We start from the raw sequence: 27,970 nt of genomic DNA on the forward strand, positions 1-27,970 counted from the left end.
GGGTTTAGTTGGACTCTTCCATCCAGGGTACCATGGAATACAGCATCCGTATCTGCCCAGGAGTATCTTTTTTTCTCGATAGGGAGGTCGGTGGGGAGGGTCCAGAGAGGGGAGCCCAAAGGTCAGTCTTCTCATCTACTTTCTTCTTCCTTCTGCTCAGCTCCAGGTAGGAGCCCCCACATCACTTCTGCGTGTGACAAGCTGGTGACCAAGATGTCCAGAGACTAGTTCCCATGTGTGTGTGTCACAGTCATCAGACACAGAGACCTCCAGTCTTCCTGACCTGTTGCTTAGGGAACACAACCCATCGCTGCTTCTGACGTCTGCCTGGTCAACCTTGACTTCCTTAGAGAATAAGGAAGGGGGTGGGGACACATGAAATCATGCCACCCAAGGCCGAACAGCAATGAGCAGGTGACGCCAAGTTGACGTCAAAGACAGAAGCAACAGAATCTCTGCAGCCAGCTCTTGCCCTGGTGTAGCCCAGGTTCCTGCAGGAGTCACCTTAGCTTGAAGGCCTTCTGAAGGACACAGATAACATGGAAGAGCACACATTTGGGGTTCAGCAGATCCAGCCCAACGTCATTTCTGTTCGTCTCTTCAAACGCAAAGTGGGAGGTCTGGGCTTCCTGGTGAAGGAACGGGTCAGCAAGCCTCCTGTGATCATCTCAGACCTGATCCGAGGAGGTGCCGCTGAGCAGAGTGGCCTTATTCAAGCCGGAGACATCATTCTTGCAGTCAATGATCGGCCCCTGGTAGACCTCAGCTATGACAGCGCTCTAGAGGTTCTCAGGGGCATTGCCTCTGAGACCCATGTGGTCCTCATTCTGAGAGGCCCTGAGGGCTTCACTACACATCTGGAGACCACCTTCACAGGGGATGGAACCCCCAAGACCATCCGGGTGACCCAACCCCTGGGTACCCCCACCAAAGCTGTAGATCTGTCTCGACAGCCGTCAGCCAGCAAAGACCAGCCATTAGCAGTAGACAGGGTCACAGGTCCCGGTAATGGACCTCAGCATGCCCAAGGCCATGGACAGGGAGCTGGTTCAGTCTGCCAGGCTAACGGTGTGGCCATTGACCCTACAATGAAAAATCCCAAGGCCAGTCTCCAGGACGGTGGGGAACATGATGAACTGCTCAAAGAGATAGAGCCTGTGCTGAGCATCCTCAACAGTGGAGGCAAAGCAGTGGACAGAGGGGGACTAACCAAAGCAGAGATGAAAGACACAGGAATCCAGGTGGACAGGTAAGCTACACAGGTGTGCAAGTGTGTGCTTGTGTGTAGGCGTGCATGTGGAGGCTCCAACCGGCAGTCCGGGAGCCAGCCTGCCCACCCACCTACCCACCCACATGGCTTGGCTACCCTTTATCTCTCTCTGAAAATTCCAGTCATGCATAGTGAGTGAGCAGCCACTTAAGGATGCAGCCCTTATTATGCATCCCAGAGTCACTGATAACCATGGTCCAGGGACTTGTGTCTTTATATGTTTGTTCCCTGTATGTACCCAGAGTACTGTAAGGTGGGATATGGGAAAGATATGTCACGACCGGGGGGAGGGGGGCGTTCAGGGAGATGGAAATGACCTTAGAGGGACTTACAGGCATGTGCACGGGGGCTTACTAGGCATGTAGCTCATGCTGTGGTCCCGAGAACAGGGAAGATCTGAACTCTGAACCCTGTTCCACATTCTCCTCTCTGTGATCAGTTGAGGACAAGGGGTGCTTCCAAAGAGGGGAAACAGACCCAGAATTAGTTGCAACACCCATAAACCACAGTCTTCAGTATTGCACCCTGGGGGTAGATTCTATCTAAAGTACTGGGAAGGCTCCCTCCTGTTGCCCCGAATTGCTACTTTTGGAATCACTGGTGGAAGGGATCCGACCAAACTGCAGGTGATGCCAGCTCCTTCTGAGGGAGAAGAGAGCAGCTGACCCTGGCTGAGGGTTGTGTGCTAGCAATTAGGGAATTTCCTTTGCCTCTTCCACCGTCAAACCCTATAGCTCACCCCATCCTGCCAAAATGGAGATGAGACCGCTCAGAATCCAAAGTCCGAGTGCATCTGAGGTACCCACTGAGCCTGTGCTGTGACACGAGCTGGTTGTACGCAGCCAGCCCTATTCCTCATAGAGTTTTAAATGAGACTGTGTCTTAGCCAGTATGGTAGAGTCCCCTGGCCAAGGGCAACTGACATCAATCGGATCAATGTTTCATGCATCTGACTGAGATTTGTAACTAGGCCTAAGACTGTGAGTATGAGAACCTCTTGGGTTTTCTTTCAAGCACACTTGCACTCCTGAGCCCTATGTGATGTGGGTTCACCCCCCAGAAGACCCACCGTGGATGCTGGATACTCCCCACCATGTGGCTAATTTGACCCTGTCCCTCCCGTGACACAGAAGAACACAAAGTTGCCACAGAGGATGTAAGGTTCCTGGTGTGGCATCAGTGGTATAGGGGTGAGCATGGCTGCCTTCCGTAAGAGGGGGTGCTAGTATAGTTATGGAGCAAAAGAGACTGTGGAAAAGCATACACTCCTTCCATACCTGCCTTTTTCTCTCCAAGAAGGCTCAGGCATGCTGACATAGAACATTGCTGCATACCCATTTTTCTGACTTGAGAATGGCTCTGTACAAACTCTCTCCCATTACAGTCCTCCCTCTGGCTACCCAGATCCACCTTGCATGTGAAAGACACACAGGAAGGCTTAGAGCCCTGGGAAGTCACCCACGGGAATGGGTTCTAAAGGCAGAGGTATATTTCCTAAGGACACCTGCTCCCCTAGCTTGGTGGCTTATACTCATATGGCACCTTACCTACCTTCCTAGCCTGAAGCTAGTGTGTGGTGGGCATGGCCTGCCCCTACTTGAGATTCTTAAATATTTCTCTCATTTCAGACATTACAGTCCTAAATACAGTATAAGGGACAGTGTTCATCTTCTAAGGAGAGAGCCGGCCAGCCACAGTATCAGTACACATGGGGACCTCAGTCAGCAGGTCAAAGGTGTGTACCCGGACCCTGAACTGCACACACAGGGACATCAGATATAGACAGACATGGCTGTGTCAGCTTGGTGTCTCGAGTACCACAGTGGTGTCATCATTTGTGACACAATTTTCTGAAGTGAGCAATTCTAAGATGACAGGTCAGTCTGGCTTCGTTTGATGTGCCCGGTTGTATAGGCTCACACCTGGAAGATCAAAGCTATCAGTATGCATAAGACAGGGCCTAGGAACTCCTGTCTGCTGTGCGGTTATTAAGGCCCTTTGTCCTTTGATGGGGCTTGTCCTTGGCATGGTAGTTCCTTCTGTCTCCAGATGGTGCCACTTCCACAATGCAAGGAGCACCCCTGAATTCAGAGAGCTACAGCCCACGGTGTCTTCACCCACAGCCATGTATCTTCCTGAGGGCTGAAATCAAACCCCAAAGTGGGTATCCTGAATTAGGAACTCGAAGTTCAAAGTCACATTGTCCTTGGGGTTAGTCTCACACTGGTATCCCTGAGACCATCGGAACCCTCGTGCACACAGCAGTGAGGACTATCTTGTATTCCCAGTGACCTGCCTGACCAGATGCTGCTTGGGAGTGAGGGTTGAAACTGGCAACTTGGAAGCTGGATAAATGGCTACCACCCTGAGCCACTTGGGAGACAATGGAGTGACCTGCCCGGATCCCACATCCAGGGCACACTCAACTAGCAAGTGACTCCTAAGGCCACCAGGAACAGCAGCCACTTGCTAGTGTAGGCAGGATGCTGTCTGTCTCCGCTCTGTGGTTCCTCATTCCTCCCGTGAGTAGACTAAGCTCCCTGCTCCATCACTGGGGTTTCAGGGACCAAATATGGCATGTCTCTCTAAGAGACAACCCCATCCCCTCACCCCAGAAGCCTGGTGGTGCCAAGAAGTGGTGAAAGGGAGACAGTAACCCCAGAGTTCTAGTACCTTCTGCATTTGAGAGCGGTCACTTTAAATAAAATGTTAGAGGATATCGAGGTTGCTCAGCTTGCTGCCCTGAGGCAGGGTTCTAAGGAGGCCAAGGTCCCCGGTCCAGCATCCATCTGGAACAGCCGGCCATCCTGGCCCTGATCAGGTAACCAACCTGCCCCCCCATACCCTTTTTCGAGGCTCTCTGAGTCCCTAAGTGCCTCTTCGGAGGTCATATAGACGCACCACCATAGAAGTAGGCCACGTGGCTTCAGCCCGCTTCTCTAAATGAACACACTGAGGCTCAGAGAGGGTCACACAGCCCTGCTTATAACTGACAGGCCTCTCAATAAGTGTCTGGAGGGAAAGGGACAAAAGAAGCCGTTTGTGGGATAAGGGCAGCCTATAGACCCACCTGCCTACCACCTGACTCTGCGTCACACCCAAACTGGAGGACTGTGTTGCATGTCTATTTCCACTGACCACTCCCAGGAAGGCTGGCTCCATGCTAACACCTCTAAGCCAATCTCTCTTGTTAAAGTGCCCCCTTTCCATGATATCGAAAGCAAGGATAGAAGGCTGTCTGTCCTTTATCCCAGGCAGGCCACACAGCTAGTGAGCAGCCAGACCCCTCGGGCCCAGGTCCAAGGCTGTGTATTCTCTGCTGCCTTGTCGATGGCTCTCTTGCCTGTGGGGTGTTTGGCTGCTGGCCTCTGGGTGTCTGAAAGTGTCAGAATACATCATCCAAGTTTGAAAGGGAAACTGAGATCCTGGCTTAGAGTAATTAATGTAGGTAAAGATTACCAAGACCTGCGATCCTTCAAGATGAGAAGGAGGGGCAGCACAAGTTATGGAAGAGTCCATCTGCTGGGTCCTGTGAGCTTCCCAGCCCTCTAGTCGTCATCATGGAAGAGCCGGGATCCCAGGTCTGCTTCTGCATAACTTATTAGCATTTGCGCATCCTAAAAGTGGCCAAGAGGGAACTGGAGTGATGGCTCTGTAACATGAGGGCCTGAGGTCAGATCTCAGGCCCCCACCAGTCCTAAGGAAATGGAGCTAACCAGCTGCCTGTGCAGTTGCTGACCAGCCAGTCCTGCTTAATTGGGGAATCCCACAACAGGGAGAGACCCTGTCTCAACAAACTGGTCTTTGACCATACATGTGCATGCTCATGTGTACATGTGCATGCATGTACACACACACACACACACACACACGTGCAGAGTGCTCTCATAGTGACCCTCAGCAGGGCTGGCTCCAGCCTGCTTAAGCGGTCACACAGTGCACACAGCTGAGAGGGACTGTGAAGTCTCTTCCACAAACTTCCATGCCACAACCCAGAACGACTTCCATTTCCCCCCTCATCAGACACGCGTGTCTTCCCCGATCTGTCCTTCCTTGGACACAGCTCCCGCCTTGTCCCCTTTCTGTCTCATCACTTGGACACTCAGCCCTTCATCCTGAATGAGCTATGGAAGAACTCAACATGTCTACCTCCCCCAAATTGACCTGTCCCCAGCGGGCTTCTTGCCGCCTTCCACCCAGTGAAGTTTTGAGCAAGCATAGTCTTGCCCCTGATTCTGCTCTCAGAGCTGGGGACTCGCCCTGGAAGCTCTCCCCTCCCCAGTCACATCAGAGACGTGAAGAATAGACAAATAGACATTTGCCGTCATCTCTCATGGTGACTCATGCCAGGGAGGAAATAGGCCAGAGATTTGGGGGAAAGTAGCTCAGGGTGAGGAGAATGATAGATGGGGAAGACAGAGGTGCCAGTCATGTGAAAGCCAGGGAGGGGAGGTACCCTGACAAAAGGGTACATCAGGAATAGAGGTCCTGAGGCAGGGACCAGGGTGAGGGGTTCAAAGAGATGAAGGGTAAATAGTGGGAGGAGCTTTCTACGTGAATATTGTGGTGCTGAGGGGCAACTTGGGTCCTAATGCTTGTAAGCTTTATGCTTCCTGCTTTACTCCACAAAGCCCACTGTTTTTCAGAGATGTAGCACCCAGGGATACTGAGGGCACCTGAGCCAAATAGCAAATATGGCTGGTTGTTAACACACACCATGTCCAAGTGGGACAGAACAGACACTGGGTCTGGGCAATAAGAGTTCTCCTGTCCCCCAGTATGCAAACCCAGCCCACTTCCCCCAATTCCTTTACTTACCTCCTCTTGCAGGTGTGGGTTTAAGAGTCCTGACCAGCTTTGGGGTATCCATAATTAGAGTCATGGTAAGCCCCTGTACTCTGCGTCTCTTCCTAGTTTCAGGGTTCCTTATAGGAGTCCTGTCTCCCCCCAAAAAACTTTACTTTCCTACCTTGGTAGCTCATATCTGTGACCTTAATGTCCAGAAAGCTGAGGCAGGGGGTGGCAAGGTCAAAGCCAGCTTAGGTTATACAGTAAGGCTGTCTCAAAAAGTAAAAAGCAAAGCTAGGGGAGAGAATGTTTGCCTAGGATGCACGAGGCCCTTGCTCTTCCAATCCTAGCACCGTGTAAACCAGGGTTGGTAGCCTATGACTGTAATCCTCTCTCTTAGGGGGAAAGAGCGGGAGGCTCAGAAGTTCAAGGCCATCTCGACTACACTGTGAGTTCAAAGGCAGCCTACGCCTATCTCAAAAAAGAAACACCTCCTCATTTTTAATAAGACCAAGGTGACAGCACCCTAATAAAGCCAAGGGAAAAGCTTGCCCAAGACCCCCACATCCCACCTCCATAAACGTGGAGTCTTTGTATTAACTTGGCCCCCCAGCACTGAGACCAGGAGGAGGCAGCAGCGAAGACCTTGTTGGCACAGGGCAAGGAGGATGGGAATGACTTAGCCAACTTGTCCATGGAAAGCTGGGGCAGGCTTTCTGCCAAGGCCAGCTGCTCCATAGCAGCCTCATCGTCTGGTAACTGCCTCTACCTTCCCTAAGCCTGGCACACGGGCCTGATATACCTGCTCCTTGCCAGGTCCTCAGGCTTGGCCCCAGCCATGAGAGCTTTCTGAGGAGCCAGGTTACCTGTCTGTTCTGTGAGAAAATATGGACCTGATTTCCATATACCCTCTGCTGAGGACCTGGACAAAGCTGTATGAAGGTTCAGGGGTGCTGATACGATGCTTGATATGGGCACACCTCAGCACAGTGTCCACAGGTACCTCTGAATGTCATCTTGAGGTATGGTGCTGTCACAGACAACAGGTGGGGATAGAAGACAGGTACGAAGCTCAACTACCCTCAAGGCCTGGGCAGACTCCACTGAAGGGACGTCTCTGGGTCAAAACCTCAACAGTCAAGGCCCAGATAGTTTCAATTGCATCAAGGTGACTTAAAGCCTGGCAGACCCTGGACTGGCGTGATGGCAAAATAAAATCATCCAGCCAGCCTTCCCATAAGTCACGAGACAACTGCTCCCTGATTCAGTGGGAAAATAATAAAGAGCAGGCACCATGTCCGCATTAGCCCAGCGGATGGAGTTAGAGCATTCTCCTCATTGTCTGGGAGTGTCTAGCATCTAAATACAAAGTTCTGGGCCTGGCAAGATGGCAGGACATATAAAGGTGCTTGCTGAGAGGTTTGTTGACCTGTGTTTGATCCCCACACTCAGTCCCCACACTTCAGTAAAGAAGAGAATAGACTCTTGTGAGTTGTACTCTGACCTCTACACACATGCTGTCACACACACACACACACACACACACACACACAAATAAACTTTTTAAATTTAATGAAAAATTTAAAAAATACTACAACTCTTCATGAGTATGTGGCCTAGTGAGATATACTTCCAGCCCCCCCCCCCCCATGTAATATCCCTGTCCCCCAGGATGCCCATCTATGACAAGAGTAAAAATCAGCTTTAGCAAGCTTTTCACTCTGGCTGTGTGATCTTGGGCAAGTAGCCTAATCTCTCTGTGCTGCAACTCCCTTCGTTGTTCAGGAATTATCATCGGAGTGAGTGTCTTGTTGGTGCTGACTGTGTGCCAGGCATGGTACACATGGGACCTCACATAGTAGCTAGCAGAGGTAGGTATCCCACATACTTCAAGGGATGAGAAGAACCAGCACTAGGCTGAGGACAAACAAAAGAGAGCAGAGAAGAGGGGAGAGTGAAGATCAGAGTTGAGAATTATGGGAGTCTAACTCCTTAAGACTTATACTTCTGAAGTGTCTCATGGCCATGTGTGGCCCTGAGACATACCAGACGACACAGACATTGCCTGGATGTGACTAAGACCCTGAAGGACTAGAAGTCCCTTTGTCCTCTCTGATGTGACTGTGAAGGAAGGAACAAGAAGGTAGGAGAGTCACTAGCAAGTGCCTTCAAATGAGCACCAGGTAGGTCCATGCTGTCATTAACTCTCAAGTGACCAAGGGCACACAGGAGCTGGATCCATGTCCAGACTCCCCAGGCTTAATGAGCAAGCCAAGGAACAGACCCCACTATGGCATGCTACATGCATGCCACTGTGAGCAGACACTGTGGGATGCTCCAGGAGTCCCCACCATGCAAGTGAACCTCTGGGGTTTACCAGGTCCTCCCTGGCTTCCTCCCATTGGCTATGGGTCAGGGGAAGGGGTCTACTCCTGAATTTGTCCCAAGTGCATGGAAATCGGACAGCTCAGCCCTGACATTCCCTGGGCCCTGTACTAAAAATGCCCACTCCCTGCTGTTCAAGAGCGACTCTAAAATTCAGCGTGTGTTTGCCAAACCACCCAAATGCATTCTTTGAACAAAGGTGTTCATTAACAAGATGGGTGGGGGGAAGGAAGAAGGAAGGAAAGGAAGGAAGAAAGAACCCTTGTTAAGCCCTTGAGCTCCTTCCTGCAAAGTCACAAGATGAGCCACCTCAAGAGTTGCCTGGGTGACAGGCCTCACAAATGCCCGTCTGGGGATCTGGCTCTGTCACCTGTAGCTGAGGATATAAGTGTCTTGGCTTGTCTTTCCTGCCCCTCCCCCCTGTTATTTTTACTCACAGATGGGATGTGAGTTAGCAGCCATCACTCAGATCTAGTGTCCTGCACTCCTGCTCCCCTTCAGACTGTAGGCCTCTGGAGAACTCACATTGCCTCTCTGGGCTGGGCTTTCTCATTTGAAACCAAGAGCTGGGAGTGGCTGTCGAAGAGGGATGAAGTAACTCCGTACAAGTACCTGGTACATTACCAACATCCCCAAATGCATTAACCTCCTCCCTGGTCTGCTGAGGCCCCATTTGTGGTCATGTGACACTGTCAGCTCAGGCACGACAGAGCTGAAATGGAGCTGAGTGACATTTGAAGCAGCGCTCTACAGCCCGTTCCCTAGTTAATTGCAGTGCAGGTAATCCGTTGACTTGAGAAATGCTCGCCATCAAGAACCACTCCAGGGACGGTTTGGTGACATTTTAAAGAGGGTGAGACAGAATGTTCTCTGTGATGATGTAATCCTCACTCAGAAGAAGGACAGAAGTGACAGCGACATGGGCTGGAGGGATGGGGAGGAGCCCAGCAAGGAGGGGTGGGCTGGCCCTATTAGAGCACCGGATAAGGCAATGCACCCAGAACCAGGGTCTTCAGCTCCTGCATCACTCCAAATGATGACCCATGCAGACCAGGGAAGCAGGGAATCCCAAAATCTAGAAAGGTAACACACAGAGCTAGATGAGAACAACTCCCCATGCCCAGGACCAATACCCAGGAGGGACACACAAAAAGTGGCAGAGTGGGCTGAAGTTAGGGACCAGATATGACAATAAGGTACAATGGCAATTGGGTGCAGGATTAACAGACAGGGGGAGCAGAGAAGTAGCCCTCACAGTAATGGACAGAGGTGACCCTAGTTTGGTTCAGTCTTCTCTGAGGCTGGCTACCCTATAGGATCTTGCTAACAGAGCCTCAGCCTACACTGGTGTGGTGGTTTGAATATGTTTGGCCCAGAGAGTGGTACTATTATGGCCTTGTTGGAGTAGGTGTGGCCTTGTTGGAGGAAGTGTGTCACTGTGAGGGTGAGCAATGAGACCCTCCTCCTAGCCACGTGAGACTGTCTTCTCCTAGTGGCTTTGCGTTGCCATGCTCCTGCCTTGATGATAATGGACTGAACCTCTCAGAACCTGTAAGCCAGCCCCAGTTAAATGATGTCCTTTATAAGAGTTGCCTTGGTCACAGCAGTAAAACCCTAACTAAGCCAGCTGATCAGAGAAAAGGGCAGGGAGGCAGTGGGGCTTCATGGGCAGGATGTCGGCTTCTGGAGTGAGGCACAAGCCTGGGTTGAAGAGTGTGACTTGAGCTAATGACTTCCTCTCTGGACCCCAGCTTTCTTGTGTGGTTCTTACTGTGATGATGCTGGTGGTGGTAGTCACGGAGGGCAAGGAAAATGATGACGGTGATGGTCATGGGAATTGTGATGGTGATAGTTATAGCAACAGTGATGGTCATGATGGTGAAGATGATAGTGATGTGGATGGTTTGGGCAGCAATGATCGTCATGATGGTGAAGGCCAAGATAGAGGTGGTCATGATAGTGATGGTGATCATGGTGATCGTGATGATGGGGAAGATGATAGAGATTGTGATGGTTTGGGTAGCAATGGTGGTCATGACAATGATAGCAGTGGTTTAGGTATCAATGGTGATTGTTGTGTGATGATGGTCATGATGGTGATCGTGGTGATGGTGAGATGATAGTGGTGGTGATAGTTTGGGTAGCGATGATGGTCATGATGGGGATGGTCATGATGGAGGTAGTCATGATGGTAGTCATGGTGATGATGGTAATAATGGTTATAGTGGGGATGATGATAGTGATGATGACTTAGGTGATGATGGTCTTGGTGATAGTGATGGTGAGGATGAGGCAAAGATCATGATGGTGACAGTGAGCATGTCACTGGTGTTAGTGGTATTAGTGCTGAGCAGGAGGGAAAGCTAGAGGTTTGTTTCTCATGTGAGTGATGGTAGAGACAGTGGTAGCGAACAAACACAATCCTTGGACCCTCCACAGTTACTTACTGTAAACATAAGCACCAGGCTGAAAGCTGTGGCTTTACCACTCGCCCTAGATCAATTCTTCCAGAGTCAAGATAAAATAATGTGACGAGCAGCCTACGGGGGGAGGGGTTCCTGTAGCTCATGGTCCTAGGGTGTGATCCATCATGGTGGAGAGTCACGGTTTCAGGAGCCAGAAGTAGCTGATCACACTGTGTGCATGGTCAGGAAGCAGGGAGTGGTGGGTGGATGATAGGGCTCAGCTCATTGTCTTTACTCTTTACTATCTGTAGTCCCTGGGAACAGCCCTGCCCTGGGTCAAGATGAGTCTTTCCACATGAGTTGACCCAGCCACAATAATCCCCCACAGGCATGGCAGGAAGCTTGCCTCCCACTTTGTCTTGGACTCTATGGAGTTGCTCAAAACCCCTCACTTCTTGCCTGCACCATCTATAAGCACGTGCTGATAATGATGGTGGCTAATCCTCACTCCCACCCCATGGACCATTTTGGGTTAAATGAGTCAAACACACATAAAGGGGTCAAGTGACCTTCCAGATTATATGGTGTTTGCCTTACAAATATGAGGAGCTGGATTGAGTTCCAAGAATCCACATAAAGGAGCACTGAAGACAAAGAGGCAGGGGCATGGGGCTTTGTATTCTGCAGTCCTCTCAAGTCCATGATCTCAAGACCTATGAGAGACTCATGAAGCAAGCTGGATGTCTCCCAAGGAACAACACCCGAGGCTCACCTCTGACCTCCACATGGTCCTGTGTGCACACACTCATGAACCACATGGAGAGTGCCCGGCATGTGGTGAATGTGGTTAGTTAACTCTAGTCACCAGTATGAGTGATAATGTTTTTATTGCTATGTCCCCTGAGCTATTTTTTACAGAGAAACCCAAAGCCTTGGACAAGATCTGAGTAAGTCTTGTCTCTCCCCTGCAGGACTCCCAATAGTCCCGTGTCCTGCCTTTCTCACTTCCTGGGTGCGCAGAGTGTACAGTACAGTGCATATCCAATATTGGTGATGATGGTGGATCCAGGAGGCTTCCAGATTCTCGGCCCTGGGAAGTGGGGAGGGGCAGAGGTGCTTGAAGTCAGTGTGGCAGCCACACTGAAGCCAGGGACACCACGCTTTGCCCAGGAGCCTGGAACTGGTTTCCCTGTGGCACTGGGGATATGGGGCGGGCTCCTGATAAAGATGCGCGGGCCCACGTGCTACGCAATAAGAGCTGAGTGAGCTGGGGTTCTGTACAGATACAGGACTCCCAGAAACAAGGTCGCAATCCTGCCATCAGGCTTTCTCACACAGTCATCTTGCCTTCCAGAGACCTCGATGGCAAACAGCACAAAGCTCCGCCCCTGGGCGGGGAAAATGACCGAGTCTTCAATGACCTGTGGGGGAAGGGCAACGTCCCTGTGGTCCTCAACAACCCGTATTCAGAGAATGTACAGGTAAGAGAGGGGCTCGCTGGGCCCTGAGGTCCCACACTTCCTTGGGGGTGGGGGAGATAGGCGAGAGAAAAGCATTAGATCCCAGAGGCTTGGCCTGGAAGCTAAGCCGAGGGTGCCGGGTCTGAGCTGCAAGGATCAGCTTCAAGTTCGGCTGTATCGTGGTTACCCTGAACACGAACTTGGAATTGTTTCACATTTTACATTCCTGTTTCTACCACATTCTAAAGACACCAAATATCCACACTAATACTTTTTTCACCCTTCATGGAAATCCTATAGATCAGCAATATTGCTTGTTTTGGGTACACGTGTTCCAACGTCTTACATCTAAACAGACAAATGGCCCTCATGTTACTTTGGTACCTTTGTACAAATGAAAGTGTCTGCATTTGGCTTTGCTTTTTTGTGTATTAATTCACCTAAGGGATAAGTGCCATGGAGAAGGTAAAGGGGATGTCTTAGCCAGGGTTTCTCGTGCTATGATAAACGCCATGACCAAGCTATTCAGGAAGGAAAGGGTTTATTTCACTTTCCACTTCCAGGTCATAGTTCATCACTGAAGGAAGTCAGGACAGGAACTCAAACAAGACAGGAACCTGGAGGCAGAAGCTGATGCAGAGCCCATAGAGGGGTGCTGCTAACTGGCTTGCTCCCCATGGTTTGCTCAGCTTGCTTTCTTATAGAACCCAGGACCATCAACCTAGGGATGGCTCCACCCACAGTGGGCAGAGCCCTCCCATATTAATCATCAATCAAGAAAATGCACTACAGGCTTGCCCACTGTCCAATCTGGTCAAGGGTATTTTCTAAATTGAGGTTTCTTCTTCCCAAGTGACTCTTCGCTTGTGTCAAGTAGACATAAAATTAGCCTGTACAGATGGCCTGGGTCTTTTTTTCATGACTGTATAATATTCCACTGTGAGGCTATGCCATCCTTTATTGAATAAGTCATTGGTAACAGACACTTGGGCTATTGCCACTCTTCAGCTGTGACCGTGCTGTCCCATGTGGCATTGTCTAGATCCCTCATTTGACATGTGAATAGGCTTAACCATGAGGGGAAAAAAAAAATTCCTAGAAGTGTTAAAATTGAGTCAAAAGCCATTTACATTTATAACCCAGTGGCTGTACCCATCTTACCAGAAAAGTGCCAGGGGTGGGGGTGGGGCTGTTTGCCCACAGCCTCGCCAGCTCCATCTGTTACCAAGTGTTCGGCCCTTGCCAGTCTGCTAAGATGCGTGCTGACAGCTGAGTCACCATCCCTTTCTAAGACTGCCTGGGTTTGGATGGAGATCAGCAGCCTCGTCTCTCTTGCCCGGGCAGCTGATAGGCCAGGCCAGAGTGACCCTTGAAAAGAGCCCATGCTTCCTACCAATCCCTCCTCACCCCCCTCGCAGGAGTAGGGTGACTCATGGGATATCTGGAAGAGGGGGAGCTGTACCCCCTTTCTCAGCACCTGCACACAAATGGAGCCTCTCGGTCCATCTGAGCCAGGACTCCGGGTCTTTCCCCAAGGCTTCAGAGGAGGATGAGCCAAGCCTGAGCTATGGCACAAGTGGCAGTTCTTGGCTGCTGCTGGCTAACAAGGAAGCAGGGGGGTATGGGAAGTTCCATGCTCCTCCTGGCTGATTCTCCCTCAGCCTGTGTCACCCAGGAATGTTTGTGGATGAATGTCATTAAACTCTCCTCAAAAGATCAAGGCCACATTGGAGCTGGGATGGGCACAGTAGTTGAGCATGTGCTTAGTAAGCAGCGGGGCCTGGGTCCACCCCAGTCAACATACACAAACAAACCGAGCCCTCACGGGAACATCAGGACTCTTGTGTTCACAGACAACAAAACAAACTACTGATATTTAAAAATTCCTTCAATGTTTCTTTTTGTTGTAAGGGAGGGAAGTCCTGAGAACTGAGAACGGAACCCAGGGAGTAGAGTTGCCCAAAGCACTGTACAGTCAACTATATCAGCAGCCCTTGGCTTTTTTTTTTTTTTTTTTTTTTTTTGTGAAAGGGCTTTTTTGTATGTGTACAGCCCAGGCTGGCCTTGAACTTATAAACCTCTGTCTCTCAACTTCTGGGGTTACAAATGCACCCCACTACCCTGGTTTATAGGGTACCTTTAACTACCTTTATTAAAAATGAAGCCGTGTGTGCTGATAACCCTCACGAGACAAAGACAGATAGGAAGTGGCACCTTCAGCTGGATCGAGGCCCTGGGCACAGTTTGTTAGGTGTGTACAGTCTGTCCTAAGAGATGAGCCTGATTTTTATTTTTTTGTCATTGTTTCAAAGTTTTACACAAAAATACCCTTCCATATTAAAATATACACTATCTAGCCATGTGTGAGCCTATCTTATTAGGGACTGTCTTTGTCACTGTTTTGTTGCTGTGAAGAGGCACTGTGACCAAGGCAACTCCTTGAAAGAAAGCATTTAACTAGGGGCTTGCTTAACTGTTTCAGAGGTTTGTCCATTGTCATCATGGAGGGAAGCATGGGACGTGTAGGCAGGCACTGGAGCAGCGCTGAGAGTTGCATCCTGATCCACAGGCAGTGTCTTAGTTAGGGTGTTACTGCTATGAACAGACACCATGACCACAGGTGGGAACTCTTATAAAGAACAACATTTAATTGGGGCTGGCTTACAGGTTCGGAGGTTCAGTCCATTATCATCAAAGAGCATGGCAGCATCCAGGCAGGCATGGCATTAGAGAAGCTGAGAGTTCCACACCTTCATCTGAAGGCAAGTAGGAAAAGACTGGCTTCCAGGCAGCTAGGAAGAGGGTCTTAAAGCTCATGCCCAAATTGACACACCTACTGCCAACAGGGCCACACCCACTCCAACAGGGCCACACCCACTCCAAAACTTCCAAATAGTGCCACTCTCTGGGCCAAGCATATTCAAACCATGACAGGCAGGGGGGCATAAGCTTGGATGAAACCCACCCTCAGTGACATACTTCCTCCACCAAAGCCACACCTCCTAATCTTTCTTATCCTTTTAAAAGTTCATTCCCTGACTAAGCACTCCATTCTATGAGTCTATGAGGGCCATTCTTATTCAAACCACAACAAGGGGACAGCAGAGTATGTGGGCCACCCTCCTTACATGAACTCTCCACTTCATGACAGGCCCTGACACCCACTTGCTAGCACACTGTTGCTGCTGCTTTTATTTTCATACTTAAGACAGAAGATAAATCTTTTTATCTCTGTTTGTTCTTACTTCTATTGTTAGCTTTGTTTTTGTGCTGCTAGGATGACCCAAGGTCTCATGAGGTGCTCTACCATTGAGCTAGAAGCCCATTCTTAGGGTCTTTCTAAGATTTGTTTATATTATCTTAATGATGTGTGTGCGTGCGTGCATGTACCTGAGTGCAGGTGCCTATAAAGTTCAGAAGAAAGTTTCAAGTCCCCTGAATCTGGAATTACAGGAAGTTACGAGCATTCCATCACTGGTGCTGGGAATCGAACCTGGGTCCTCAGCAAGAGTGCCACCTACTCTTGATCTCTGAGACACCCAGCCCCTACCCTATTCTTATTTTTTTTTTAAAATGAGGTCTCACTAAGTTACGCTCTCTGACCTTTAACTCACCTGATAGCCTGAGCAGTTCTTCACCTTGTCGTTCTCCTGCCTCAGCTACCTGAGTAGATGGTCATGCCTTTATTATAAATGACAGGCAGAAATTGACTAATAAGTTCCTGTGGGTCAAGAAAGATTTAAAAAGGAGGAATGTTCTTATGTGTTTAACGTACACCCAAAGGCAGCATTTTGGTAAGCCTGCTTTGCTAATTTGCCATTGGAGTTTGTAATTCCCAGTTGGTGGTAGCCTTTGAGTTTGGCTGAAAGGGAAGTTTGGGGAAGAAGCAGAAGCATTCTTGACCCTTCTAGAAATAACTGGAAGCCTAAGTCTAAGCAAGGGCAGGACTGTGACCACTTCTCATACCACCTTGTTTAATTAAAGGGGCAATTTGCAAAATCTCACCTTGATCTTCTAGTTAGAGGGGTGGAGCTCAGTTCAGAAAACATGGCAGAAATGACTTAGGGATGGGCATTTCAGTGTGGCAATAGAGGGGCAGAGGGGGAAGCCGAGTACTAGCCTGTGGGTAGAAGTCCATGACCCTAGAAAAGGGGGCCCTGACCCAGATGGCAACAGTGAAGGAGTTGGGTCCACTCCACCCTCACATCAGATCCTTAGTGTGGAGTTCCATGACCGAGAAAGATTCCAAACCGCCAGTCTACACGATCTTCCCAGATTCACGGACTGTAAAGCCAGGCTCTTCGTTGCCCTCAGAAACAGAGCTGAAACAAGCTGGGCATGCTGATGGCAACCTGTCACCCTGGCCTTCAAGAGGCTGAGGTCAGGGGTGTGGGGGAGTGTGAGTTCAAGGCTAGCCTGAGCTACATCGTGAAAGCCTCTCTCAAAAGAAAAGAACAAGTACTGTGGCTATACCTGAAGTAATAGGGTGTTTTCCCAGCATTCACTTGCGTTCGGTGTTCTGTCCCCAAGACAGTGAGCAAGACAAACACATTCCTTGAGACCCAAGTTTAGAGTACACGTGCCAGCTCCAGAGTTAAGTAGGCAGCCCTGTAGCCCACCGACAGCTCATCTCTACCTGCAAGGGCTTCACGTGGAACATGAATAGAGAGCTGGTCTTGTCTGAGGTAGACTGCCTCCTACCTCCACCCCCCTGATGCTGCTATACAGGCAGTCTCCTTCCCTGGCACAACTTGCTTTTCTTTTTCATACTTTAGCCAACATTATGTTATTTTATTTTATTGAGTTTTATACAGGAGTGCTGTATTTATATCATTTCTGGGCCCCTTCCCCCCTCAAACGCCTCCCATTTCCCCCAACTCCCATTCAAATTCAGGCCCTCTTCTTTAGTCATTATTGATCTGTGTGTGTGTGTGTGTGTGTGTGTGTGTGTGTGTGTGTGTGTGACAGAGTGTGTGTGTGTGAGTGTGTTTACATGTATGTGCATGTGTGTATATGTGTGCACATGTGTGTATGTTTATATGCCTATGTGCACACACGTGTGTGTACATGTATGTGTGCATGTGTGGGTGCATGTATATGTGCATTTGTGTATGCATGTGCATGCACATGTGCATATGCATGTGTATGTGTGCATGTTTGTGTAAATACAAGCTGCTGGGTCCATTCAGTGTTGCTCACATGTACACAAGTTTAGGGCTGATTAGATTACCTGTCGCGGGACCATTCCTGAGGAAGACTGAGTCTCCCTCTCTTGGCATCTGTTAATTGCCTAAGCTCCTCAGGTAGAGTTGTGGCCTTGTGAGGTGTCCCCCGTCTACATCGGCAAGTCTTGTTTAGGCAGCCATACAGTGTAGTAGTACCTAATTAATTACTTAAATAGATCCCCGCAGCGGCTGTGGCGCGTTCCTTGCTACCCACCCCAATGTTCTGGGTTCCTGAATGAAAGACACACAGCCTTTATGTTTTTAGATGCCTTAAACAGCTAAGTGACTGGGCCACTGCCTAACCTCCACGTGGCTAATCCGCCTCCCTCTGATCTTCCCAAGTTATTATGAACTAAGTCCTCTATGCCATCTTTGCTGTCCTGGACCCAGCTGGGCCACCCTATTGGTGGCGCTATTTCCCGGCTCCTACGCGGTGGTGATGCTGTCTGTCCCGCACCTTTGCAGGCCTGGCGGATCTCCTCCTTCCTTCCTCTCTGTCCCTAGCCCCTGAATCCTAAAAGTCCCACCCTGCCCAGCCGTTGGCTGTCGGCAATTTTATTTACCAATCAGAACCAACGAGGGACAGGGTCGCTCAGTGTCTTATAGGCAGATGTGTGGATTCTCACACAAACAATATTGGGGACCCAAATTAACATAATATAAGCAACATTAGGCCAAAACCAGTACAACAGAGGTGAGGTTTCCTGGGTGCTACCTCTCTTGCCATGTCTAGAAGACACAGTCTAACAGCAGACATCCTGGTCCCAGCCTTGGGTGTAGGGTTGTGCTATTGATGCATTGATCAGGATTGAGCAGCCCAGAGTCAGTTCTCTGCATTTTGGCCTCAGTGGCTTTCCATAAGGGACTCCTTCTGCTACATTTGTGAGCGTCCCACAAACAGCCAGCATTGTTTACCAAACAAACAAAGGACCTCACTATCTGCTTCCCAAATCAGGAAGAGCCTGGTGACCGTGGAGGAGCTGTCTATATTCCCCTCCACAGGACTGACCAACGGGCACTGAGTAGAAGGAAGCAAGAAGGATATAAGCTAGACATGAGAAAGAACTTCTCAACTCAGAATACTGTTTATGCTAAAGAAATAATAAGGCTACGCTCTTTGGCTCAGAAAGGAGTACCACCATCCTGGAGGCTCCCGTTTGTCTAACTTTGGAGAGCCTGGCACACAGGTGCTGCCCCCTAAACTAGTTTGGGAAAGCTGAGCTATTTGTACATAGTGGTGGTTTCTCCTGATGGTGGTCTTGGTTAGCTGCGGGGAGGGCCAGAGAACCTGTAGTTTCTAGTCTTTGGTGAAACCTCTGTGGATGTTGTCTTGCCTATCCCCTGTGCAAATTGCATCTGGCCCAAGATGGGAGATTGAATGAGCTACTTCCCATGATTCCAAACGCTCCCCCAAAAACCTGTGTGCAAAACCCTGTGGTAGAAGCAGAGAAAAGAAAAACATTGCTTTCTCTGCCCCTGAGAGCCTCCACTGTGTGATTAAACAGGGTGCTATGGGAACTTGTGTGTCATCAGACAACACAGGAGGGTTTCCCCAAGAGGCACTGGACCCAGGCTTTGAGAGGAAGTAGGAACTGCCTAGCATAAAGTAGATTAAAAAGTGCTCTGGTAAAAAACAAGTGACTATGGCTGGCACACTGTGATTTTACATTTATATTACTGGATCTCTGCTGTTATCTGACATGCTGGGAATACCCAAGATAAATAACATGAGACTGCCCCTTGTTCCTTCTCCTATAATCTTCCTATGTAAATTATTACAGCAGATAAATAACATGAGACTGCCGCTTGTTCCTTCCCCCTGTGTTCATTTCTTTTCTCTCTAATGTGACAGAATGACTGACTGACCCAGCAGCTTTAGGGAGGAGAAGTTATTTTGGTATCACAGTTCTGGGGTAGGGAGGGTCAGTCCGTTATGGCAAGAAAGGCACAAGGGTGGGAGCCATCTTGCTTGCGGCAGCTGAGGGAGGCTGAGGCTGCTTGCTCGTATCTTGGCAGATCAGGAAGCAGATCTAGAACAGGTAGTTGGGCAGAGCAATAGTCTTAGTGCTAAACACCCAGTGACTCATTTCCTCCAGCCTGGCTCCCTCCCAGCCTCTCAAACATCACCACTCATGGGGGGAGGGGGAAGAACTACTGTTCAAAAACATGAGCTTGTGGGAACCATGTCCTGTTAAACCGAAACCCTCGATAGGATCTTAGGATTAGAACCTAGCCCTTCTTGACACCCCTTATTGATGGTCTGACCCTCACATGCCCCAGCTGCTCTCCTACTGAAGAAATAACTTGTCTGGAAACAGACTTCCACTTTCGGAGTCTATTACAACACGCATCCAACCCACAGCACACAGGTAGAGAAGGCTCCAGGCCAAAGCGGCTTCTCCCCTGGACTTCACCTCTCTCTCCCAGCACCTTATCCTGTCTCCAGCCTCCGGCTGGTTGAAGCGATTAGATGGTCACTCCAGTGGCCTTTCTTGTAACTCCCTCCCCACCTCTCATCCCAGTGGGAGCGGGCATTTCCTCTCCCCAGGGATCCAGGGCTTCCTAGCTGCTTTCAAAATGTCAGGATCCATTGTGGAGCAAAGGAAGTGCCAGCACCTCGGCCTCTGGGGAACTCCAAATTACAAGGCAGGAGGGGGCAGGTTCCTGAGCCCCTACTCCCCAGTCTGCGGGAGACCTGAGGTCTCTGCGAACTGGGGCAAGCTCTGTTGAAGGGCAGAGGCCCAGCAGCCCCGTGGGTCTGAGGAGGAGAGCAGACACCCAGTCTCCCAGCTCCCAGACACCCTGCCTCCCAGCTCCCAGCTCCCAGACACCCTGCCTCCCTGCCTCCCAGCTCCCAGCACCCTGCCTCCCAGCTCCCAGCACCCTGCCTCCCAGCTCCCAGACACCCTGCCTCCCAGCTCCCAGCACACTACCGCAGCAGGGAACCTTGGTTGGCCCTGACCCAAGCTTGTTAGTGATGTCAGAATAAAAATATCAACCACAGTGGTTAACACCACAGCCATAGAGATATGCAGCCCTTAGAGGAGCCCAGGGTTCCATGACCATAGCATGGAAGCCAGCATGGCTATGGGTGGGGCCAAGATGGCTCAGTCCTCACTGGTGACCTCCATCAAATGAGTAGTTAGCATGGAGCTAGGACTCAAAAGGACTCATGGTCTCCACGGGGGATGGAATGGGCTGGACTATTACATGATGGCAGCAACCATAGCAACCATGCCTGGTACTTACTGAGCAATGTCAGTGCTGTTCTGAGTACTTCAGGACTACCATCTCTCTCCATCCTCAGCCCCACCCAGGGTAGTACTGCACCCTGCATGCCTCAGCTGTGTACTCATAGATTCACTGGGGCACAGACCAAACATACTCACAAAGTTGTATCTACGCAATATAGACTATTGTTTTTATTACCTCCTACGTGGTGCAGCAACACAGGTATTAGAGTAATGTTTCTAGAGATGACTTAAAGCACAAAGGAGACCGGGATGGCAAGGTGGCTTAGTGAGTGGGAGTACTCGCTGAGCAAGCACAAGGACCTGAATTCAAATCCCTGGCACCCCCATAAAAATCCAGGACTGATTGTACATGACTAATAACTCCAAGATTTGGGGCTAGGAACAGGAGGATCTGCAGAGCTGGCTCTCTGGCCAGCCTATGCAGTGTGGTGAGCTTCAGGCTTAGTGAGAGTCTCTGCTTCAGGGGTATAAGGTAAAGTGAAGGAGGACGACACCTGGCATCCTGCATCCTGCTCTGGCCTCTGCAGGCACAAACATGTGACCTGCACAGTCAAGGATATAATATGCACACACATATATACACACAAGCATGCACACATGCACACATGTGCACATTCACACATGCATGCATACCCAGCACACACCTCTGTTATCCCTATATTATAGTTGGGGAAACGGAGGCACAGAGATTTACTGAATCAGTGAGGATCAGTAAGTGCTGGAGATAATCCTATCCTCTCGGAGCCCACACTCACCAGGGCCCCACGCAGAGTAAGTGACCAGAAAATAAGATCATTGTCCCTTATGGTAAATGTTAAATGCCCCCAAAGAGACCAGAAAATAAAATCATCATCCCTTATGGTAAATGCCCCCAAAGAATCGAGGGATAGACACTGGGTATCCCAACATAATGAAAGCCGTGGTTACCAGACCTACAGCTAACGTCATTCATTGCAAGAGGGAAAAGGAAAAACCTTTCCCTAAAGACAGAAACAGAGGCTGGTGGGATGGCTCAGCGGTTAACTGCGCCTGCCACCAAGCCTGCCAGCCTGAGCTTGACTCATTACTGTACAACTAACTTGAGGCAGAGGGATTAAGAAACGGTGACTCTCTCTTACCACCATCCTTTCTGTCATCCACATCATAAGGGATCTGTCTCTAAGGACACATACCCAGCCCTGTCACCTGGCCTCTCAGAACTTTTGTCTCTTCATCTGTCAGTAGTCTGTAGATGCCCCCTGGGTTGGGCCCTGCTGAGCACCAAGTAGGCATTTGCAAGAGATGGCTGAAAAACAGGTGAAACTCAGTGTGGCCACATCTCTGAAAGAGCTTACTGCCTGGCTACCATTTCTTCATCAGCTATTTGCCTCGGCTTCTCAAAGCATCACTCCAAAGGGAGCTAGATCCAGACACAGGCAGCAGCCATCACACTGTGATGCTGGGGCCTCAGAGGCTCATGTACCCACATGATCAGCATAGTCCACCTAGCTGTCCCTGGGAGATGCCACTGGCTCTGTTCTAGCTGATATCTCGAGGCACCAGTAGGATCCTTCCTCCCCGAGAGCTAACTCGGATCTCCTGAGTCTTGAGATGAATCCCTCTCAGGCAAAGCCAATGCCTGATTCCCTTGCCACACCTCGCCTGGGTCAGCTCGCCCACACTGAGTCCCGCTGCCCTTCAAAACTTCCAGAAAGTTCTCCTGACAGGGCCTCTGTCTACAGCAGTAGCAGAATCTCATCTCTACTGGTGCCTTCCTCCCTTCCACTTGAGAAGTCTGTTTGGTGACCCCTGGTCTTTATAGAACCCTTCATCAAAAGACAGTCATCTGGGAAGATGACTCTGTCACTAAAGTGAGGACCCACGTTCAAATCCCCAGCACCCATGTAAAAAAAAAAAAAAAGCCAAGTACCATAGCATACACCTGTAATCCAGGGCTGGGGAGGCAGAGACAGGAAAATTGCTAGAACTCACTGGTCAGCCAGTCTAACTGACCAGCAGTCTCCATGTTCAGTGAGAGAGACCTTGTCTCAAAAAAAAAAGGTGGAGAGCTACTGAGGAAGGCACCCAATAGTGACCTCTGGCTTCTACATTTGGATGCATGTGTACCAACAATCAGAGATATATATGACATATGTACATACACGTACACACACATATCACATACAAAGACACCAAGTCCTGCTGTCTGGGGGGTCAGAGCCAGGGTGGAACCAGGAAATGGGGTTTGAATGCCCTGTGCCAATGTTTGGGTTCAGCCCTGTGGGAACTTCCACAAATTCTGCTAAATGGTTTGTTTCCATACCCGGTCTGCTCAATGCAGGCTGTCCCACCTAGCAAGGCCATGACATTTGATGGGAAGCTAGGGAGAAATCTCTTGATGCTGAATCACTGTATGACTATCTAAACCCATTTCCCATGACCCTAGCTCAGGCAGAGCTGCCCTCCCCTTCCCCAATTCATAGCTGTGGTCCATTGGCTTCCCAACAGAGAGTCTGACAGCTCTAGAGAGACCCCCCCTTTCTTCCTTTACCTTTCCATGCTCCCAAGATATTTGAAAAGGCTAAAAATGCGTGTGCTTGTAACATGTATATTTAGCAAGTTGACACTCAGGACAAAACAGTGGGAAGGAACCTCGGGAACTTGCAGGATCTGTTATTAAAATTAATTTCAAGGGACACATAGCCATTTTGGTGTGGTCATGAAGCCAATTTCAGGGTTATCTTGGTTGGAACACACAACTATCCATCAGTCTCTGGGATAGGATCAATGTAAGTCTTCTTGCAGTGGGGGGGGGGTGCATGCATGTGCAGGCACACGTGTGCGGGTACATGTGTATACGGATGCTTGTGCACCTGTGTGTGTGAATGTGGAGGTCAGAGGTCAATCCCAGGTATCCTCCTCAATCATTGCCACCCTGTGTTTCCTTCGTTAAAGATCCATGTACATGCATGTATAGATTGTATCTTGTTCATATCCACTCCAGTCCCCTCTTTCCAGCCCTCACCAATGTCCCTACTTCCATCTCCCTCCCAACCTCCTGCCCTTTTGAGGGTTTGGGGGGTTTTTTGTTTTGTTTTTTGTTTTCTGTGTTTTTCGTGTTTGTTTTTGCTTTTATTATAACCCACTCATGCGGTCAGTGCTGTCTGTAGTAGATTGTTCACACCCCAGTAGGTGAATCCCCTTGGTTGCCTGAGTAGGAAATCTGAACCCGTTTTAGCTGGACCAACTAGCCAGAGAGTGCCCAGGGACCCAGCTGTCCTGTGTCTAACCACACATTGTAACACCCTCTTTTGGTTTTTCAAGACAGGGTTTCTCTGTGTAGCCCTGGCTGTCCTGGAACTCACTCTAGACCAGGCTGTCCTCGAAATCCTCCCAAGTGCTGGGATTAAAGGCGTGCGCCACCACCGCCCGGCTGTAACACCCTCTTTTTCCATGCATGCTCAGGATTTGAACTCAGGTTCTCAGGCTTGCACAGCTAACTCTTCAGAAATTGAACATCCCTCCCTTCCTCACATCCTAGTCAAATGCCTCTCCATCTCAGAGGTCTGAGCGGCCGCTTCTCCCATACTAGAACAGGTCCACCTCTTGAGTCTTCCTCTTCCTTACCCTGACAGACTGGCACACAGTGGAATGGGGAGAGGTGACAGGGTGAGCAGTTGCAGGTGTCCACAGGGTCACTGCAGGGACTGGATCAATTTGGACACAATGCTTTGCCCACGGAAATCTTTCTCCAGGTCCTGAAAACAATTGGTCCCATCCTCCAGGCAGCAATGTGTCTGCAGCACAGATGCCGTCCTTAACTGGGTTAGGCTGGCCATCCTGAAGAAGTGGTCCCCACAGGTTGACAAGAGCTGCAGGAAGATCGCAGTAGGTGGCGTCTAGCCCCCGTGGTGTATTGGCCTGCTGCCCAGCTTGGCCCTGGCTTGCTGTCCTCATTTCAAGACAAGTCCAGAACAGGCAGGTTGATCCAGGGCTGTCACAGAGTGGCTGCAGCCGATGCCAACAGGGAAGAACAGAGATGCTGGCTAATTCTGGGCAAGTTCAGACTCTGCTCCAGGGCTCACTCACCCAGGCTATGTAACCCAGTCCTGACAACTGAGTACTTTGTGTCATAGTTATGACAGGGGGAGCCCAAAGTCAAGGTGTGGACAGAATGGCTCCTCTCCTTTATAGCTGGTGATAGCCAGTTTCATGTTTACACAGCCTTTTCTCTGGGTAAGGGAGTGTCTGTCCCAGAATTCCCCTTTTCTTCATGACATCAGCCATGTTAAGTCTCGGACTATATAATGACCACATTCTAACTTGTTACTTTCATAGGGACCCTGTCTTCAGTTAGGGATACTGTATCAGTTCCTTTCCAGTTGCTGTGACAAACTAGCCAACAAAAGACACTGTGGAAAGAAGGTTTGATTCTGGCTCACAGTTTGAGGGGCACAGTCCCTGATAGAGGGGAGGGCATGGTGGTAGGAACCTGAGATAGCTGATTATGTTGTCAGGAGCCTGAGGTAGCTGATTACATTGTATCCAGTCAAGCAGCAGAGAGAGGTGCTCAGCTAGCTTTCTCCTTAGTATTCAGTCCCAAGACCCCAGCACATGGGATAGTGGCACTCACAGTTAGGGTCTGCCTTCTCACTGCAACTAGCATAATCTGGAAACTTTCTTACTGACATGCCCAGTGGCCTGTTTCCATGGTGATTCTACATCCTCTCAAGTGACAGTCAAGGTGAGCTACCACGGTCACATTCAGAGGCGCTGGCCTTTGGGACAATGTAAGGATTTGAGGGGACACAGGTATTGGTAAGCCCAGGTCCTTGGCCCCTGATCCAACATCTTCCTGTCATATTGAGGTCCTGCCTTCCTGCTTCAAACACATCCTTTCTCCAGCTCCCTCCCCCCACCGCACACTCCTCCCCACCCCCAAGTTCTCCTCCCTGCTTCCCAGAGTCTGCTGGTCCCTCATCAAGTTTTCTAAACTTCTGTGACCCAGACAGGAGAAAGCCACCAGGGTGACTTGGCTTTTCTTACACTCCAGATTGTCAGATGCTCTTCCTGTACACTAGGCTTAACCCAACTCCCCTCTTCCAGCCCAGCTTCCTGAAGATCTACCTTCCAGCTATGCCCCACCCGCTTACAGCATTGTTGAGAAAGCTTCTTCTAGACTCTCAGCCCTCCCTCCCTCCCTCCCTCCACAATCCTTGCAATCTCAGATAGCCAGTTCTGACCTACAAAAGGCTTTACTTAGCATTTCAGTTTCACAGTGGTGTGAAAGTAATATTTATTCTGTAGGAGTTGTACTTCCAGGTTTGAGAGACTATGCAGCCCAATGTGGTAGCTTGCTGTCTGTCAGTGAGAAGTCACCAGGGGAAACACCCAATGCTCTACAGTGAAGTTCCCTACTGAACTGGATGTCCACTGGGTACATTACCTTGTATTCCAGTCAGGAAGCAGAGAGAGATGGGTCTATTAGGTCATGCCCCTTCCCCACCCCTCAGAAAAATCTAGGCACCTCTATTACTTTAGCCCAGTCACTCGAGCCAAGCCGCTTTATGGTTCTCTGTCCCTGCGAAATCAGGATCTGAGCAAAGTCCGTAGCCATATATTTAAGTCACTCCATAGGTCACTCCACATTTCCAAGGATGTGTAGCCTTTATGTTAGTCTGCCTAAGCTGAGCCTACATGTTGCCACACATGTGACAGCTTAAATGTTAGAGACTCACTGCCAGGGTTCTGGAGGCTGAAGTCTGCCATGAGGCTGCCCTGGCAGCCTCGTTCTGGGTAGGGAGCGTTTCTCAGTCTGTGGGACTCTAACAACCCCTTCACAGGGGTCGCCTAAGACCATCTATGACATTTATAAAGTAACAGCAAAATAATTTTATGGTTGGGGGGTCACCACACAACATGGGGAACCGTATTGAAGGGTCACGGCATTAGGAAGGTTGAGAACCACTGGGTAAGGGGTCTTATTCTGGCTTGTAGAAGGGTCTTTCCCACTGTGTCTCTAAAATGTGAAAGAGACTTGGGGCAGTGAGAGAGAGAGAGAGAGGGATAGAGAAACTAATCTCATAAAGTTGCTAATTGTAGCCGATGAAGACCCCACCCTGATGACCTCATTTAACCTCTGTGATCTCCAAAAATTCCTGTCACTAAAGGATTAGGGTTCTGGCATGTAGATTTGGCTGGGTTGGGGGGGCTGGGGGGTGGGACTCAGCTTATGACAGGTCTCCAAATGCTTATTCCACACAAGCTGGGGAAGAGGCAGCTGAACAAGGAGAAGGCGGATGAGGAAGTCAGTTTTCTGTGTCTCTGAAGCCACATACACTGATTCACCCAGCTGTGTGTTGAAAATATCCAGGGGAAAAAAAACTGAGGATGGAGGCTGGGGATGAGGCTCAGTGGTAAAGCCCTGGCCTAATGTGCATAGGTCCCTGTCTACTTCCCAGAAACTGGTGTGTGTGTGTATGTGTGTATATGTATGTGTGTGTGTGTGTGTTTGTATGCATGTGTGTATGTGTGTATATGTGTGTGTGTGTGTATATGTGTGTGTACTAAGTATGCACAGACTTTTTCTCTTGTCATATTTCCCTAAACTACATAACATTTGAACTATTTACCCAATATTTGTAAGAGGGGGTACATGGATTGTAGGCCAATAAGATGGCTTTTTTTTTATTTGAGGGACTGAGGGACTGTAATTGTGGTATCCATGGGGAGGTCTTAGCTCCCATCTCTATAGGAGACAACTGGATCATCTGAATCTTCATATAGATATGTATATGATATGGAGACTAAGACAGGAGTGTGGTGCACACCTGTGATCCCTGCACTCTGGAGATGGAGGCAGGAAGATCAGAAGCTCAGGGTTGACCTTGGTTACACAGTACGTTCAAATCCCAAAGTAAGAGCTGTGAGAATGTGCAGTTAAATACAAGGCATGCGGGTATGTAGAGTGTGCGAGTATATACAGAGAGTGCAGGTGTAGACAGGGAGTGCAGGTGTAGACAGGGAGTGCAGGTGTAGACAGGGAGTGCAGGTGTAGACAGGGACTGCAGGTGTAGACAGAGTGCAGGTGTAGACAGGGACTGCAGGTGTAGACAGGGAGTACAGGTGTAGACAGAGAGTGCAGGTGTAGACAGGGAGTGCAGATATAGACAGGGAGTGCAGGTGTAGACAGGGAGTGCAGGTG

General features: G+C 49.7%; 1 protein-coding gene across 5 annotated transcripts in view; it reads left to right on the plus strand.

Moving 5' to 3' along the window:
- The window catches only part of Nos1 (nitric oxide synthase 1), a 175,176-nt gene that overhangs the window by 78,511 nt on the left and 68,695 nt on the right, over positions 1 to 27,970 (plus strand). For 4 of the 5 annotated variants that reach the window (XM_031337634.1, XM_031337632.1, XM_031337635.1 and 1 more), the window contains 2 exons: positions 161 to 1,249; positions 12,203 to 12,329. In XM_031337634.1, coding sequence (XP_031193494.1) covers positions 540 to 1,249; positions 12,203 to 12,329 — 837 coding nt within the window. In that variant the 5' untranslated portion in view covers positions 161 to 539. Of the gene's footprint in view, positions 1 to 160; positions 1,250 to 12,202; positions 12,330 to 27,970 lie in introns of those variants that run through there. The other variant, XM_031337636.1, reaches the window with a different exon arrangement.

Source organism: Mastomys coucha, unplaced genomic scaffold, assembly GCF_008632895.1.
Source record: "Mastomys coucha isolate ucsf_1 unplaced genomic scaffold, UCSF_Mcou_1 pScaffold22, whole genome shotgun sequence".
NCBI lineage: Eukaryota > Metazoa > Chordata > Mammalia > Rodentia > Muridae > Mastomys > Mastomys coucha.